The sequence below is a fragment of the Poecilia latipinna genome, unplaced genomic scaffold (genome assembly GCF_001443285.1).
Source record: "Poecilia latipinna isolate Pla-1442-1.1 unplaced genomic scaffold, P_latipinna-1.0 Scaffold436, whole genome shotgun sequence".
Lineage (NCBI taxonomy): Eukaryota > Metazoa > Chordata > Actinopteri > Cyprinodontiformes > Poeciliidae > Poecilia > Poecilia latipinna.
In genome coordinates, this window is record NW_015113052.1 from 45,030 (window position 1) to 64,153 (window position 19,124).

Consider the following 19,124-nt stretch of genomic DNA (forward strand, 5'->3'; position numbering starts at 1 on the left):
GTGCCTATCTCCAGCTAACTTTCTGGGCGAGAGGCGGGGTTCACCCTGGACAGGTCGCCAGTCTGTCGCAGGGCTACCACCACATTAACAATATTAAATAACGTAACTTACCTTCATGCCATTTCCTGGTTTAACTTATAATTTATGGTTGTATAGCACAATATGGACATATGTGAAGAATCAGGCTTGTACTAAACTCAATTTTTGGCTAAAACTGCCCATATTCCGTACCAACAACATAAACCAAAGCACTTTGGGTTATAAAATAACCAAGCTTTTTGTGTGTATGTGCTCATATATGTATATATAAAATAAAAAAAAAACGCCCCTTTTAAAACAACATATTTGTCTTGGTACATTAATGAATACACTTAAGCAATTTCATCCATTTAGTTTCTTTTCTTTAAGATTTTTTTGACTCTAGTGGCCTTTATTTGAAAGTGCCAGGGCAGGAAAGTAGGGTAAAGACACACACGGCAAAGGTCACCAGGCTGGGAATCGAACCTGCGACAGTAAGACCTCCTTACGTGGGGTTGTGTTTAACCCCTGCACCACCACAGCACCCACAACGCCCCCTTTAGTTTCTTTTGGTGCCGTCAAGCACAAGGTCTTTGAGTGTATTTGTCTGCACCGTATGAATGCCTAACAAAGACTTTTTCCTCTCTGCCTCTTTAGCATTGTGCGCTTTGGTGCCAACCATCTGGTTCCCCATCGGTGCCAACCAAGAGCTCGGCCTCATGTCTTTCGGCTTCTCCCTCTACGCCGGATGGGTGGGCACCGTTTTCTGCCTGCTGGGCGGCGTGATGCTCATGTGCTCGTCGGACTCCTCTGCCTCCTCTCCACGCAGCTACCAGGACAACAACCACTATTACTACTCCAAACACGGAGGCGGCAGCCTGCCAGCCGCCTCCTCCAACCATCACGCCAAAAGTGCCCACGTCTAAGGTTGGAGACGCCGGCGGTCCCGCGGGGATTCTTTGTACATAGAGACATTTGCACAAAAGGCAAACATTTACGACGTCCGTGTTTTACCGTACGATGTGAAGGGATGTAGACGCAAACAGCACAGAGATAGAACATTTAATTACAAACAGTTTGATCCTTGTTTTTGTCCTAAAGTGCCAATTTTCCAACCTCCACACAAAGAGGTGTGGCGCAGACTCACCCCACTGTTACATAAATGTACAATCTCATAATAACAAAGGTTTGTCTAATGAGTACCCTGGTGACCGAATCTCATCAGGGTCTTTGTCACCGAGTACAATTTTAAATCTCTTTAATATTTTTCTTTTGATCAAATATGGGTGTGGTTGTTGTGTTAATTTTTGTTTTAGCTAAATTGTTCTTCTGTACATGGATTTTTGTTTTTGTTTTTTTGGGGACAGTATTACTAACTCCTGAGTGATGGACTTGATTAAAACGATTTAGCGCTGTGTTCAGCTAGACCTGACGTGAAGGTTTACCAAGCAGAGTTTATATCTTTGTAAAAGAATTGGAATTTACAGAGTAAATGTTTTTGTTGTTGTTTTAACAGTCAACAAAGAGCAAAAATTAAATGTCACGTTTCAGATATACACTTTTTTTTTAACTAATTTTGTTGTTTTAGGTGTAATGATCACTTGTTTGACAAACATGCGGCATTAAAACATTTCTTAACCACACGTCCTAGTGTCGAGCTGCTATTTATGTTTTGCAGGCATGTAAAAAAAAAAAAAACTTTTATTAATTAGTTTATTTCTTAAAACTGTTACAACCAATGGATGTAATTTCTGAATGGAACTACGCCACTAAAATATAACAACTAAGTTCCTGAACTGTCGAAATTGGAGGATCCTTCTAGTCTCTTATATAGACAAACCAGACGTCTGAATACTAAAAAACACAAAACACTACCAGTGTTAAATCAAACCATGTCTGGTTCTATTTGCAGACTGGTTTCTTCTGAACTCAGCGGGGGTTTTTTAAGAGTGCAATTTTCTCATCTGCGGTATTCTGATGTGATGTTTTTGTTTAATTTTTTTTTATCTCACTCGTCATGTTTTAAACAATAATAGAAATTTGCTTGCATACGTAAAATACCGCGTGATGCGATTTCCGCTGCAGATCGGTGACTCGCATTGACTGTCTTGACATATCCAAGTCTTTGTGCGAACAACATTAGCAATTTGTGGTGTATTTCTGTAATCTCTGTGACCTTGACTGAGATAAGCACAGAAGAATCTGTCCCACAGACTCAGCCTCCCAGTCTCTTCTGGTAACCGCACACACACACACACACACACGCACAGTGGGTGATAACTGTGCCTGATGCGTCTACTCCTTTGCCCAAATCAAGGTCGCTGAGTCACTGCACAGACGAGAACATCGTGTGATTTCTCTTTGTCGTCAGCTTATCTTTAAACGGATACAAACGCGCTCGCACATCACTGATCTTCACTCGGTTACTGTTTCATTTTTACCTCTTCTGTGATTTCCTGGCATGTCTGCGGTTGCCGGTATGTCATCACAGCGTCTGAGCGTGTGTTCCCTGAAAAGGGGAAGCCATTCCTGGTATGGAGCCGTCGACTTCACAAGAGACAGATGGAAGGATCCTGAGCAAATAAGCTGTCCTGTGTTGACGGAATAATGATATTTAATACACTATGATTAAACACATGGCACAACTCCCCAGCTCTTTATGCTTATTTAATTTTCTGCTCGAGTTTCTAGGATCCATAAGCTGTTGGTTAACTGCGTTGCATCGGGAACCACTGCTAACCTGCTCTTGTTTCTGAAACTAATGAAAGAAGTACAAAAATGATACTTTTTAAGCATTGCAGTAAGAGGCCCAAGTAAAACAGAGCAAATCATTTCGCTGTTACAGTTGAAGAAAATGGCTCCCACAGCATGACGCCGCCACCTCTTTGTTTCGTGGAGAGACTTGCTTTCCTTCACATAAACTGTGGCGTCATTCACGTAAGATAACAAGTCAAATTTACATCCCATCTGCCCAGAATGCCTTCTTTCGCATGTTTGGTGAGTTTAAAGGCCAGACTTGTGGAACCCGCAACTTACATAATAAGTTGCTAGTTATATAATAGCTTCTTAGCTACTCTTACTTGTGTTAATTTAGGCGAGTCGCACATTTCCTTAAGATTTATGTTTTTTTAATTATCCTTCCATATTCAGATAATAGACTGAACACTCCTTCTTGAGAGATTCAAAACTCATAATATGGTTTAATATCCTGACTTTGCCTTAAAATCTCATTTCTCATTTCCATTCCCCCCCGCCCCCACCCGTAGCTCCTGTTGAGTTTGTCTTACAAAAAAAAAAAAAAATCCTGAGGATCATTACTGACTACTACCTTGGTCTCCTTTATTTTGAGCATGCAGACCTGAAAATGTTTTGACGTAGAACGCTTGTATGAAAAGTGCAAAAAAAAAAAAAAAGCTATTAATCCAAAGGCAACGTTAGAAATCTTGTTGGAGCTCACTCTTCAATTTCATCGTCCGAATTTGAAGAGTTAAAATAAAGATTGGTAGAAAAGAATTAACTACAGATTTTCGTCTCGCTCGTCATGCAAACGCGACATAATCTGGCTACTGGAAAAAACGGTAACCCTGTATGAACTAAAACAGGAAAATGTTTGAATGAACGTCGGTGCAATGCAACCATCTGGTTTGAAACTGCATGCAAGACTGAACGTGTGTGCACTTTATATTCCGTGACTGCATGTCTCTATTTATTGCATATGTCAATAAATGAACAAACCTCTGTTTAATCTTTGCAATAAATAACTTTTCATTAATACATGGAAGCAATATTAACAGTTCAGCAAAAAGAAAAAGAAAAGAAAGAAAAGAAAAAAATTGTGCACCTAGGATAAAAAGTAATCACAAATTCCAAAGAAACAAACACAACAATAATATACAGCTTTGTGGCAAATTTACAGAAGAGCAACAGAATATTTAGCCAACGCGAGGGAAGCCAATCTCAACAAGTCTTACACACACTGACTGGACACTTGGCCGCAAACACTGAACATGTGCAGAACATGGCATTCCTTCTCCAGGACAAAATCAACACAGAGTAGCTGACTTGAGAAGCAACAGTGGCAAAAGTCTAGATTATATAATTTTTAAAAAAAAATGTAGTTTAGCTCTTATAGCCTGATAATAAAATAATTTCCAGCCTTGTTTTTCTCTTCAGTTTGCCTAAACCATCTGAAGCCCTATCGACATCTACAGCAACCAATTTGAAGACAATTAAAGAAATTAGCTCTACATTTCTAGAGACTACGTTTATTCAAAAAATAGATTTTAGCAGTTTATATCAGGCCTCCTTGTGATTAAAGAAACACTCATGAAGCACAGACCGATAACCCCACCTAGTTCGGCTCGGCACACCCACCCGAGGAGGTCGTGTAGATGGGAAACAGCTGTAGAAAAATACTCTCTTTTTTTTTTTTTTTTTGTCGGTCACTCTTCTTTAGCATTGTATTTTGTGTCTGGATCGTAGCTTTTGCTTGTAGCTGGTGACTCACAGAAAAACATTGCATTTCCTAATAAAAGAAACCATGGGTGCTTGTTGTAAAATAGCTTATAAGCTGATCATACCAAGGAAGTCGGCACTACTGCAGATAAGGAAACTTGATTTCTGTAAATTAAAAGTGAAAAAAAAAAGTACTTTGGCTTGGTTGTGGTTGAGAGGAGAAATTCACATAAAAAAACAGAAACAAAAACTGCTGGGTTGTTTCTTTAATCGGAATGCCAGAATAATGCTGTTGGGTAGGTCAAAATAGGTGAGCAAACGAATTATGTTTTTTTTTTTTTGGGGGGGGGTAAGAGAAGTTCTGAACTACACAAAGAACTGATCAAAACTTCTTCAACAGGACGAAATAAAAGCTAGTAAGATGTGAATTGTTTTTTCTACGTGTCTGAGCCAAATGAATGACAGACTGTGAATCCATAGTTTGACTTCCCTTCCAATCACCACATCTGTAGCATCGGTTTGATGTGACTTTTAGAGCCAAACAAAACTGATCCCGTGCAGGAAAGTGAGGATTTCAACTACGTCCTTTCACTACCACATTGTTTCACACGACCTCTGCGACGCCACCCGGTATGGTGGTAACCCACAACCAGGTTGTGGTGAGCTGGTCCATGTTTGACTTTGCAAAAGGACCCCAATTGGTCTGTTTTTAAACCCAGCAGTTTTCAGTGTGTATATTATGGATGTATGACAAAGGGTGTGAAGGAAGTCAGCCAGGAAATCAGACTGTTTGCTACATAGTTCTGTCAAATGGAGCCGTGGTTTCCATACCTAGTGGAGTGAACAAGTGGGTTTTTAAATTTTAGGTTGGAATAAATATAAATATATATTTAAAAAGAGAGAGATTATTAGACTGAACAAGAGAAGAATCCTAGGCAGTGCTTTTGGTAGCTAATTTTTTTTTTTTTAAATAAAACAAACAAACAAAAGAAACTATGTGTTTCATCCTCTGAAACAAACCAGGGCTCCAAGGCAGAGAAGAACTAAGCCCGAATTTGGTTTCGCCAAAATGTCTATTGTGTCCCGTTGAGATCCGTAACCACATGCAAGTACAATATTTAGAAACTGAACCTTGTGCACAAGAAACATGCTGGACATTCAGCAGACGGTCACATTTAGGCGCAGGCGTGGAGCACGAGCGGACGTCAGAACACACAGTCACATACGTCTGCACTGCACATGCGTTCACAAAGTCTTTGATTCAAATATACAGAACAAAAAAAATAAATAAATGAATAAAAAAAAAGATGACTGTACAGTCCAGAATCTGAGACGTGGAATCAAATGAATCTGCATGTTTGTTTTTGGCTGTGACTGTAAAGCTTTTGAAAGTTTTGAACAGAGACGGGGGAGGAAACTGATGTGGTCATGTAAGATATTCCAACTGAGCATAGGGGTGGGCGATATAGTCAAAATATCACTTTTTTTTTTTTAATAGTAAAATCAAGAGCAAAAATTTTCTATACAAATGCAGTTAAAGAAAAAAAAACATTTAGGTCAGAGAACATTACTACAAAGATATTTTTTCAGTTTACCTTAAAACCTAATTTCAAAGACAACTCAAATAAAGAGCACATTTTCTACTCAGTTGTGATGTAATGTAAATATTATATCAGGATTAGTCGGTTCTGTCTGAACACAATCTGAATTGATAAACGGCATCAAACCAAGCCTGGTTTGATGCTTTTTGAGAGATTCTTTGGCTTTTGACCGCTGTAGCCACTCAGACGTTTCTTCTGTCAAACGTCGAAGTCTTTAATGTCAATGTTACCACCACCTGTTGGTGGAGCACACCTATTAACTTCTATTGGTTTTATTTTTTTCCTGACAGTCTAATAAGCTGTAGACATTCACTTTTTTCCAACAATATAGAACAAAAGCATGTAGAAGTGCAGGTTGGGTCTAAAACTGATAGTGAATTTGGTATTACAATACTAAATTCTAATTCTTCACAATTTGACGTTGTTATATCGCCCGCCCCTAGCTTAGCGATATAAAAGACAATGAACTGCACGTTTCAATGTGTGCAAAAGCCAATACTTGCAGAGCAGAAATAGTTGCTAACTCTCCAGGATCTCTGAATATGTTCATTTCTGACGCAAACGTGCTTAAAACTAGACAACCGATGGTATTTTAGTTATCCTCAGCTCTGATTTCTTAATTTTAATTTCATTTAAAAAGGAAAATTGATGAGAAAAATCAGTCCTTACAATAAACCAGATCATTGTGATGTTCAAATCCTTACCTTTGACGAGCCCTGGTTAAATACGACAGTAAGTTCATGAAACATTTGCATAAGAACGTTCCTTTAACATTTCCAGAACCGCAAAGAAATTCCTTTTTGTCTTTCAAGCTTTTGATGATTACGGTGGGGGGAGAGGAGGACAGGTGGGAGGTTGTTCAGCGTGGCATCCTTAGATTTAGTGCAACAGACAAATAAGGCTTCCCTGAAAGGGACCAATGCAGCAACGGGGGCGCACAAGGAAAAGGTAGAGGGGCAACAATCGGGGCAGACAGCAGCACCAGAAGCAATTGAAGGAGCATCCCTTACCCCCCACACCCACCCTCAGCGTCATAGCATAACAGTGTGCTATTTGGTTGTTTGTAAAAACCCCACTTACTGTATAAAGAAATATCTCTGCATATGTTTCTTTTTTGATGTAAAGCTCTTTCTCCAACAAGTGCTTGTCTTTTATTTTTAGCTGCAACAACAAGCCCGCGTTTTGAATGCAATAATTCAATCTCTTTGGGACGTTGAGACAAATGTCTATATATGCAACACACATAAAAAAAATAAAAAAAAATAAACTACAAAAGCATAAGGGTAAAAGTTTAGCTCGGGACAACACTTGAGCCGAACTGCCAGCAGCAAAATGAGTGCTGGTTACGAATCAGATGACGGATAGCGGAGACTATTAAATCAAAAAGTAGCGAGCGAATCGACAGACCATAAGCAGATTGCTGTTACGTTTCCAGAGTGCAAGCCGATCTCTGGTGGCCCATTACTTGCGACTCGGAGAGGTTACTTTCTGCCGACATGGCCCGATTGATGTCAAGAGGGGAGGGAGATGGTAAATGAAAGATGAAAGAGCTGGGCTGGAGAAGAAAACGTCAGATGGAAATTTGGAAAGATAAAGTGACGGAAAACCGTGAAGGAGGAGGAGAGAAGAGATTATATAAATAGGAAGGATTCGATTTCAGCTTCTCCTTTCTCCTCACCGATAAAAAAGTTAACAAAAAAAAAAAAAACCTTTCCAAAAACTAAAGAGAGAATGAATTACTTACAGGTCTGACAAAGAGAAAGAACCTCATAAGCTCGAATACAAAAAGCACACAGAAAACACTGCAGGTCGCCCACTAGGATTCTACCTATTCTCTCTGTCTGTGTCTGTGTACCGGGTCTAATCTCTACAACTTGATTGGCAATTCACGTTGCACATTTTGTTTTTGGTAGCAGGTGGATGGATTTCACTTCCATGCGAGGGGGAACAACAAAACATACTTTGAAAATAAAAAATCCTGAAGAGCCCACTCAGTGCAAACACGGACAGAGAAATTCACATGAAACTCAAATTTGAGTGCACTTACTGTACAATGCCTTGTAAAAGTATGTACACTTTTTTTTTTTTTTTTTACATTTTCCAAACTTCAACTTTCTGTACTGTATTGAGAATTTGCGTGATAGACAAATACAAAGTAGTGCGTAGGAAACATCAGAGAACAAACAGCATCGTGAAGAGCAAGAAAAATGCCAGTCAGGGCAGAGATGAAGTTGTAGGAACGACTAAAGCAAGGGTAGGCCAAAAAAAATGTCTTAAGCATTTGAAGATTACACAAAGTTCTGTTTAATCCATCAATCAAAAATGGGAAGAATGACACAAATGTAAACATATGAAGACTTGGCCATAAACCTAACCTAGCAGGGGAGTATTATCAGAGAAGCAGCCAGGAGCCCCGTGGCAACAATGAAGGAGCTGCGGAGACCCACACCTCAGGAATAAGAATCTGTTCAAATGGCAACTATTAGCTGTGAAGTCCACAAATCTGGGATTTAGGGAAAAGGGGAGAGAAGTAGTAAGCTGTAGGAAGTCCCATTTGCAGTTTCCCATCAACCTTAGGAGACACACCAAACATTTGGAAAATGGTTTGGTCAGATGAGGCCAAAATGTCTGAACACCCCTCTACTCACCTCCCACCCGACCATGGTGAATAATGAGCTAGAAAGAGTTGAAGGACAGTGGGTGGAGTTAAAAAAAAAGGGAAACCTGAAAGTTAACTTTTATACATAAAACAGCAGGGAAAGACTTTCCAGCAATTCCAGATCTTCCAACAATTCCAGCCGGAGCTGCAAAGGATTGGTTTGACAACAAATTCTATTTTGTTTTGCTCTGTCACTTAAAACCCAATTGAAACAGGCTGAGGCCTGTAATTGGAACATATCAAAAATATGGAAAGTTCAGGGTTTGTGAATACTTTTGCAAGGCACAGTACAACAGAACGCACACATACACAGGCCAAACAAAAAAAAAAACAAAAAAAAAAATCAAAGTAGAGAACTGACACGACCAGAAAAAACACACATAGTTGATGAAGGCACTATTACAAGCAAAGTCCAAGAACTAGTCGTCACAGAAAACATCGACACCCTTTACCCCAAATCCCCCGGTGGAAACCCCCTCAGGCTAGATGTTCAGCTTAGGTTTAAGAATGTGTTTTAGACAAATTCTTCAGGTTTTTGTACAAAAGCTGACAACAGACAGAGTTAGACTTCTTTGCCCTCGGAAGGCCTTTGTATTAATCGCGCTGCCGTGATAGTTTCCTGTCTGTCTGCCTGTGCTGGAACAGGAAGACAGTTGCTGACTCATCTACGACCCTCTCATCACCCTTCATTTCTCTCCTGTGCCAAAGTTCTTGACTACACAGTTAAAAAGTTGCTCGGTACAGCATGTCGTTTCTCCACTTCCATCACCAAAACACAAATCTCCCACTTTGTTCGCACTTTTCTCACATGTTGATTAAAGAGTCTGGATCTGTGAAAGCGTGAAGACATTTATGTCCACATTTGTGTGTGTGTGTGTGTGTGTGTATGTGGAGGGGGCAGCATCCTAAAGCAAAGTTGACGAAGGTAAAAGACAAACCGTTGTACTAACCAAAAACCATCTAGCCCGGGGGGGTTTGATACCTAAAACAAATACACACTCGTGCAAGCATGCAAACACACGCACACACACACTCGCACGCCCCGTAATCAGTCGTGCGCTCGCACACCGCCCCTTCCCCGTCCCCCAGGCAGCAGACAAGGCAGTACATTCAATGTAACACAGACGTCAGTCCCCTTCAGAAGTCCATGGGATCCTCCTCCGCTAGGCCGTTGTTAGCAATGGTTCTGCCTCCACCTTTCGACGAAATCCCGTCACTTTCAGGTTTCGCCTTTGGAGGCGGAGTCGCCTCTAATCCCCCGCCGGGCGCGCCCCAGGCGTCAGTCGCAGGCGGGTAGAAGTCGTCGTCGAAGCCGCAGAAGCCTTCGTCCACGCCCTGATCGTAGCGCTGGTAGGTGGAGGCGTGCACCTCGTTCTCTCTGGCCGTGATCTCCAGAGTGCTGTTCCACATGCCGTAGCCGAAGTAGATAAGCACACCTTGAAGGGACACATGGAAACATCTCACTGAACGCAGATGTTCAGCGTGAAGTAACGCCCCATATGAAGTAACGACCCGTATGAAAGAGCGGCCAGGAGGAGTGACTTTTTCCACCGATATCTAAAACGCTCGAGTATCAAATTTTGCACAAACAATCTGAGATCGTCAAGCAAATATAAGTTTCATGCGCAATGAGGAGCTGTTCATTTTTACTGAACATATAAGCATGATGTGTCATGACCACAAAAACTGAAATGCAAATTAAAATCAATCTATTTTTTTTTTATTACTTTTAACCTTTACTTGTAAAGAACAGCTCAAACATATCTAACACTTTGTTCTAGTTTTCCTTATGTCTGTGTGAATCTTTTAAATAGTACTCCACCAACTTTTGTCACATTACAATCACAGACTTCAATATGATTTAATGGGATTTTATGTTCCGATACAAAGAATATCAAAGTGTGCAGTTTGCTACAAACCAGATTGGCTGCACAACAAACAAGTGGAACAAGGAGGTTTGGTAAAACACAAATTTACTTTTTTGTCCTTAACGCATAATTTGTACTGCACATTACCCGGAGCAACCGCTTTGTGTTTGCATGAAACAACATGAAGAACTGGAAAGCTGGTGTAAACTGATACAAAGTTGGACTGAATGAAATACAAGGTAATCCTGAAAGAAAGCTTGGAAAAAAGTTGCTAAATTATTGTGATTTGGTTAGGACGACGACCTCAGACATACAAGTTATGTAATGGAATTGCTTTGATCAAATCGTTCGCCTGTGTTGGGATGGTCTAGTTAAAGTCTGGAACAAAATCCTAACAAGAATATGTGGCAAGACTTAAAACATCTCTGTTCACAGGTGGTCCCGTTAAATCTAACTTATCTCAATGTAATTTACAAAGAATAATAAGAAAGAATAGATTATTGTTGGCTTTGATTCTACAACGAGTGCCACATTTTTCACACCTTATTTGGTAAACTTGCCACTGGGTTGTGTACTCTGCCAATAAAATAAATTTGAGATTACGGCCAAAACGTGATCAAATCTGAGAAAACAAGCAAAATAGAGGAAACTACAGGTTTTACTCAATAATTTTAAAAGAGGAATTGCACAGTTTAAAAAATTAGCTTACAACCGAGGAAGAAATGAAAAGAAAACCCGATACGCTTTTGTTCCGGCTAAAGAAATAAACATCAGGGTTTCTTGGCAAATCGAGCCATTAAATGAATAATTTCTTCTGTTATTGGAAATAATCTGAGCAGAGTTATTGCTTGAAACCAAAACATTGTTTCTATCTGTCCTGGATAATACCTGGATTCTCTCCGCATCAAACCTTTTTTTTTTTTCTGGCAAACAAAAAGTCTTTGTGAAAGTGTCTGCTTACCAACGAGGCACCAGATTGAAAATCGAATCCAGGTGATGGCAGAGAGCTTAAGCATGAGGTAGATGTTGACCAGCATGGCTGAAGCAGGTACGAACGGCACGCAGGGAGCCATGTAAGGCAGCCGCTTGGGGTTTTCTGGCTGCTGGAGGATGATGATGATCAGCAGGGCAATGAAGATGATGAGGAAGATTAGTAGCAGCAAGGCCCACCAACGACCCTCTGTGATAAAGTCAGCTCCTGAAACAGAGGGAACAAACTGTGACTGGATGTTGCGGTACCCTCGTACCTTGGACGAAAGCATCGTCGATTTGTTCCTACCAAAAATGATGAAGGAGCAGAAAGCGAAGAACAAGACGAACAGCAGCAGCACGCACACGGTGACAGTTTTCCCCGTGACCGGAGTTGGCCTGTCCATTTTCCCAGGGAGGCCTAAACGGATTCTCAGCGTGTAGTAGCGAGGTCCGATCAGCTTCTTGAGCCGTCGAGACATCCCTCCTTCTGACTCCTCTGCTTCGATGCCGGTTGCCATATCCACCGTGCCGTAGTTGGGATGGCTGGCGCTGTACGCATTTTTGTCTGGTTTCCCAATCAGCATCTCGTTGTCGCCCAGCGACGGCAGGTTTTTGGCCCCGCAGGTGTTCGTGGTCTGACCGCCGTACTCGTCGGCCTCGCTGGTCGGCGAGCAAGCGTCTTTCTCGCACTCGGCCAGAATCCCTTCCTTTTTCTTCTTCTTCTGCTCCTCGGAGAGAAAGTTCACGAAGCCGTGGATGTCGCCCTCGGGTTGGTAACGCAAGAGGAGCACGCAAAGGCTTACCTGCGCAGAGAGAGAGAGGAGTTTGTCTTTTTTTCTTTATTCCCTCTTAAGTTAACATACACATACAGAAGCTATCCTGCATTTATATTAAATAATTACACCTGCTTTTTTTTTGCTGATATTTTATTGGCCCCACACAGATCATAATGTCTCCATTGCTAAACTCAGTCCAATTTGCATACTATATTTTGTATACTGCTATTGTGTCTTGTACCTTCAGACATTTCAGCATTTAAAAATGACAAACCTCTGTCGTTTCCATTGGGATTTTATGTCTTAGACAAACACAAAGTAGAACATTATCGTGAAGAGGACGCAAAATAACGCACTTTTTTGAAGGTACTTTGAGTTGGCTTATCACAAGACATTTTCAGTAAAATACAATAAAATTTGAGTCTATTGTGTGATTTAAAAAAGTGATAAAAGTACAAGTAAATACTGCAATAGATCACAATGCCTCATCTCTGTGTGGTCAATGCGGTTCAGTAAGCATTTTTGTCTTCTTCCATTGTTAAAGTAGCTCATAGAAATGACCTATAATGCACCGTTGTACTGGTGCTGAACCACTGGCATCATACAACACAGTCCATTGATTGGAGGACAGAAAAACGCCACTGCTTGCACCAAGTATGAGACATGCTGGTGCATTAGGTTTCTTTTTGCACTCGTACAATGCACTGTTAGCTATTTGGGTTTAACCCTGCCTGCTGGCGGTGGAAAGCTCTCCTGAATATGCCGGGCCATAAAATGGCGAACCCCACCAACTCAGGCTCCATACAGCTCAATGCAAACAAGGCATAAGTTTAGTTACGGAATCCAAAGCAGCTAAAGAATTGAAAGTTAAGAAGGACAAAAGCAGAAAAAGAAGGCGTCCTCTTTTGTGGTTAGATGTTACACATGTAAAAACACGTTCCCAGCACCGGTACTTATCACTCACTAGAGTGTAGGCCAGCAAGGTGCCAATGGACATCATCTCTATCAGGTCTCTGAGGCTGACCAGAAGGGACAGAAGGGCAGCCAGAAACCCAGACACCACACAGGCCACAGCAGGGGTCTCCGTGTATGAAGAGACGTTGGCCAGGAACCTACACACACAGAGCGGTGAAGATACGTCGTTTCTCCAGATGCGAAAACTAAACGACATACAGCAAGAGCACAGACTTACTTAAACAGAAGACCATCCCCTGCCATAGCATAGATGACCCTCGGCATGGGGAACAGGGACCCCAGTAGGGACACAGTGAGTCCAGCTATGGACCCCACAGCTACTATGTATTTTGCGAACATGCAGCCGTGCCTGGAGAACATCTCCATCAGCGGGGCGTCTGCATCGATTTCATTGTACGGGACCATAAGCGTCAGTATCACAGAGACCTGCAGGAAAGGCACAAATAATGCTACGACCTTTAGCTTTTGACAAAGATGAGGACATTTAACCATTTTACATGCAAAAATACACAAAAATAGAGCGACAAGCCGTCAAATTCTCACTGAAATATGAAGCAAAAACCTTTCATGAAAGAGAAAAAGGAAGGACGTTTTATTAGACTCTAGCTGCTGCTGAATGAGAACTACAGTCTTACAGTTTGGCTTTACAGTAATATTGTGCTCGGCTCTCCCCATCGCATGCAAATTGCTCATTAGTCGTTATTCGCTCTCTTTCTGTGTGTGTGTCTGGATGTTTTTGTCCTTGCGTCTGATGTGTGAAATCACGCAGGGCCATCTGTCACAGTGGCTGTGCTGCAAAAGAGCTGGATTTGCATAACCGCCACAGAAAAGAGAGAGTGATTAAAAAGATGAACCCCACACAGCTGAAATAAAGAAATGTGTTTCAATTAAAGATTTAGCCCCCCTGGCAGGAAATGCCATTAGCAAATTTTTTCACCACTGCTCTGTTTGGAAACTACTAATAGCTCAGCAAGGATACACGATGGATTATTGGTACCTCTGATAAATATGTTAGACAAGTTAACAGGCATAATGTCACCCTGAAATCATTATTTTTTTAGTTTAAAAAAATAAACTAAAAAACTGATTCTTTAATCAGGAAAAAAAATTTAAGAAACAAATATTATTTTGTTAAAAAAACTCACTGGCATTTATTACTAGTTTTCATTGACTTTTTTATATTACTTGACTGTTTAAGTTGATTAGAGTAATAAATAGTTGCTTTCTGTTTCTCTGGAGTTTAAATATTGTGTAGGAGAAAGGCACGTTTTTTTTTTCTAACTCTCCAAAACAGGAAATATAAAAGAACCTGAGGTAGATCTATGTTGCCTACAGTAAGTGAGAAACTGGTGGATGACAATAGGTGCTTTATTAATCTTGCCTATATCCACAGCCAAAGCAATAATAATAATAATCACAAAAAGTTTAAAACAACCAGAACACCGACATGTTTACCTCATCACCACACAAGTCGAGGTGGTCAAAATGAAATAAAAATAATAATGCTAGTATAAAAATGTAGAAAAGCGCCTGATACCTTGTCAGGTGTTATGGCATACATGGTTGTACAAAATATTAACAGCAGGGGTGATGCATTTAATTTTATGGCTGAAAATTACATCAGAAATGTACTTAAAAGTTAAAAAAATTTCCAGCATTTTCAGCACGATGTTATTCTACTGGAATAAAATCTGCTGAATCTTTAGCAGAGTGTCAGTAAGTCTGGCGACATAATTATTATTATTATTATTATTATTATTATTATTATTGGCACAACTATTGAAGATAGTAAATATTAGCACCACAGAGTCCCGTCTCCTGTTTTACATTAGATGCAGATGGAATTGCTAAAAATATAGTTGCTAAAGGTAACTGTAACTCATTGGAAGGAAAATTAGGGATAACGCTTTGGAGCTGTGCAGTTTATGACCATTCTTAAATAGTAATGACCCTAATGATCACCTAATCCTTCAGTTAAGCTGGAGCAGTGAAGTCCTCACCAGTAAACACAGATTATGTAGGATCTTACTTGCCTTAGCCAGCGTAATCGAGGTTCTAAAAGTATAAAATCATCACACTTATTCCCTAAAATTTTTGAATTTTTGAATTTTTCTCCAGATCCATTCTAAAAACCTTTCGTCATATCAACCAATCATGTTATGCTATGGTTATTTCAGTAGATATTGTCCATAAGCTAATTATTATTTACAAAACAACAAATATTAGAAAGTATTTACTATAAAAAAAAAGCCTGTCTGTGTTTCAAGAAAAATTATAAAGACCTCAGCCGACAAGCTTAAACTCAAATTGGTAAACTCAATTTTTTTTTTTTTTTTTGTAAAAGAACAGTTTGTCCCTCACTACCATTATAAGTCATTTAATAACAACAACCAAAGAATATGATTATGAATACTCATCAGAGAAACAAGTGAAAAATAAGAACTTCTACCGTCGTAGAAATTAAAAAATGTTTGCTACAGTCTGTAACTCCAGCATCTTTCAGAATCTCTGTCACCAGAGAAATGAGTCAGTAACTTCACTCTAGATCTACAGTAACCCTCGCGGGAGCAGGAACGTTTCTCCCGGATGCCGACAGTGTGAGGCAGATCTAAGAAAGGCAGAGGTTAAAAATAGGGGAAAAACATTTTCCGAGCTCATGGCAGGGGTAACGTGTGGAAGCTGATGTGACAGGGAGACGCGATCTAAAGCTGATGTAATCTTTGCTTCAGGTAAAATCTGAGAAAAAAAAAAAATCTTGTGTTTTAATTGGTTGATATTCCCCAGAACCCACAGCAGCATCCATTCACTACACACAAGGCGACCCTGTGTTGTCTGAGCTGAATACATGATTGTGGTGGAGATGCACTCTCCCACGTTTGGCTCTTTTCTTCTCTCTGTCAGGAATGCGACATTCGGGACGACCTTCTCAGTTTGTATTCATGGGATTCAGGGGAACTGAAAGTAAAAGTTGAAATTTAGGATGTGAAGGTCAGGAATAAATATGAATTTATAACTGGAAGCAAAACATTGCTTTGTCTATACAGAAATGAGAAAAACGCAGGACACCCGTGCCCATATGTTTTGCTATAATATTTAGATGTATTAATGTTGTACTGTAAGATTACAGTGACATAAGTAAGCAATAAAAATAAAGACTTTTCTTTTCTTCTAAAAACTGATGTGGGGGGGGGAAAGTTAGGATTTCACATTTTGATTTCATTTAAAATTACACACAGACATAACACCAAAAGTGAGGATGATCAGAACATCCGTACTCTTAATTGAATTTGGCGTAGTCATTAATGGCAACCATGGTGATATTATGGTTTTCAGAAGAAAATTATGAAGGGAATAATAAAAAAATTCCAAAAAACAAAAATTGCAGCAGTGATGCTTGATAAAGAAAGAAAGAAAAAAAAAAAAAGCAAAAGTTGAGTCCAAAATACTCTTAGAGAATTATAAATCTGAAGTAACTCACGGAGACGTAGGCAGTGAGGCAGGTGATGAGTGAGGCAGTGATGGCGTAGGGGATGGAGGTGTTGGGGCTTTTGGCCTCTTCTCCTGTTGTAGCGATGATGTCAAACCCGATGAAGGCATAGAAGCAGGTGGCTGCACCCTGCATCACCTGCACCGCACAAAACGAAAGCGTAGCTCATAAAAAGATGGCCGGCCCTGCATGCACGTGGACGCTTCGGACCGTAGATGACACATTGTCAACATTGTCACTCGCATTCATGAGCGCCAGGTTAAAAAGATCTGATGATGAAATCGGGTCTTACTGCAGAATCAAAAGCTATGCATCAATGCCGATAAGTGCGGCTACGAGTGTGCATGCATACCCCTGACCAGCCAAAGGGTAGGAATCTCCCTTCGTCCCAGTTCTCTCCGTTGACAAAGAACAGCCCGGCGATCATCATGAGAACCCAGACGATGAGGTTGATGATGTTCAGCGCGTTGTTGAAGCCGACAGAGTTCTTCACTCCCAGAGCCACGATCACTGTCACCAGCAAGGCTATCAGCAGGGCCAGCAGATCTGGGTATGACTGCTCCCCTTTACCTAGAAATAACACACACATACACACACCCCAAAGCACTATGCCGTATCAATGTATTTCATTAAGCAGCTGTGGTAACAATTAGAATAAAGATTCCATGTACAAAACAAAAAAACAACAAAAGCAAACTAAATTTCAGCTTATAACTACTTCATGTGTATCGCAAATCTTTCCATTTGTGTTGGAGAGACATTTTAAAGGCCCAAAGTTAAGAGTACATTCACGAACATGAGGAGTCTGTTCACACGTTTCACCAGAACTGCGTATTTTCAGCAAGATTCCACGACTCCCCCTGGGCGGGGAGGAACAATTCACCAGCTGGACAGGACTTTTCAAATAAACCGTGGAACAGCTGGCCACGCTGCAAGCCATGTGACCACTCCCACCACGTTGTCAGTGTCCACTGGTAAATTCAGCTGGGCCTGCCAGAGGCGTGTGTAAAGGGAAGGGCACTTCATGGTTTAGCTGAGGTTACTTTGGGTCAGATGGTGGAACTGCTTTAGTCTGGCTGTGTTCATCAAAGTAAGAATCTGACAAGTCGGTGACAGTGAGGCTGACGGAGCGACGGCTCAGAAACAAAGCTGTTTGCACCAAAGAGAGCAGCCTTCTTCACATGGCTTCAAACTGGAAAGCTATGTTTGAGGCTTTATTTTCATAATTCAAGATGGAGCAGCAGATGCTACTTATCATTAGGTCTTGGCTTCTATGACTGGCAGTAAGATGGCATAGAACTACTCCTGCCAAAATTTAGGGTAAAAGAAAAGAAAAAAAAAAGCTGAGCTTGTGTAGTTTTTGCTTTTCATCGTCAGGATGCAAAATATTTAATTTGGCCAAATCCGACCAAGAAATTTCTGCTTTTAAGTACACAAATAGCACCAAGGGAGAGAGTTTCCTAAACCTATCCAACCAGGACTGTTTTATCTGCCATTCCAATGGCTTGTTTTCTGATTCCTTGACAAAAAATAACATCTCTTTGATAAATATTTCATAAACCAAGCCTGTTTTTTTTTTTGTTTTTTTTCAAACGAACACAGGGTTGGATCGGTCTGTGTCATTTTCAGAACTGGGTTAGCAAAGATAACAAGCCAAAAGATGGAACCTTGAAACATCTCACATTAACTGACAAGCTGTGTGTTATGATTACCCAAACATGGCAAAACTAAAAACTCAACCAGTCACTATCATTTCCATTTCATGAAATTCATGAATCAGCCAACATGAAATAAAACCAATGAGCACACAAAAAGATAAAACCCAACCAAATGCGGCCTCTTACCCAAGCCGTTGAGCGTGCCGATATGTGAAATCATGAAGTTGCTGATGCTGTGATTGGCCAGAGAGTCCGCCATGCTGCTGAGAGCCGACGCCCCCGCCGCCGTGCCGATCAGATACTCCAGGATTAAGTTCCAGCCGATGAAAAAAGCCACGCACTCTCCCACGGTTACGTAGCTGTATGTGTAGGCAGAACCTGTGGTCTTAGGCACGCGCACCCCAAACTCTGCATAACACACTCCTTCAGTAAAGAGAAAAAAAGACACACACACACACACACACACACACACACACACACACACACACACAGGCACCCCCTCTGATATATTGCAAGGAGTAAAAGGCCGAGTTAAGGGAACTGATTAGAACTGTAGGGTTGTAGTGAAGCGTCCCTTGAGGATCTGTCAAATTAAAACGATAATGGCGTTGACCTTGTAATAATATGCACGCTTAGTGAAGGCTCTTCGTGAATC

At 40.7% G+C, this 19,124-nt stretch overlaps 2 protein-coding genes across 4 annotated transcripts in view; one reads left to right on the forward strand and one right to left on the reverse strand.

The window, feature by feature from the left end:
- Positions 1–1,714, forward strand: part of cldn11a (claudin 11a) — a 7,072-nt gene extending 5,358 nt beyond the window's left edge. Inside the window, exon 3 of the mRNA XM_015038262.1 lies at positions 676–1,714. Within this exon, the coding sequence (XP_014893748.1) occupies positions 676–944 (269 nt within the window). The 3' untranslated portion in view covers positions 945–1,714. The remainder of the gene's footprint in view (positions 1–675) is intronic.
- A 6,497-nt stretch (positions 1,715–8,211) lies between these two features.
- Positions 8,212–19,124, reverse strand: part of slc7a14a (solute carrier family 7 member 14a) — a 35,615-nt gene continuing 24,702 nt past the window's right edge. For 2 of the 3 annotated variants that reach the window (XM_015038259.1, XM_015038260.1), the window contains 8 exons: positions 18,656–18,892; positions 17,164–17,381; positions 16,803–16,949; positions 13,542–13,750; positions 13,314–13,461; positions 11,881–12,376; positions 11,563–11,799; positions 9,871–10,169 (listed from right to left, as the gene is read on the reverse strand). In XM_015038259.1, coding sequence (XP_014893745.1) covers positions 9,871–10,169; positions 11,563–11,799; positions 11,881–12,376; positions 13,314–13,461; positions 13,542–13,750; positions 16,803–16,949; positions 17,164–17,381; positions 18,656–18,892 — 1,991 coding nt within the window. Of the gene's footprint in view, positions 10,170–11,562; positions 11,800–11,880; positions 12,377–13,313; positions 13,462–13,541; positions 13,751–16,802; positions 16,950–17,163; positions 17,382–18,655; positions 18,893–19,124 lie in introns of all 3 variants that reach the window. The other variant, XM_015038261.1, reaches the window with a different exon arrangement.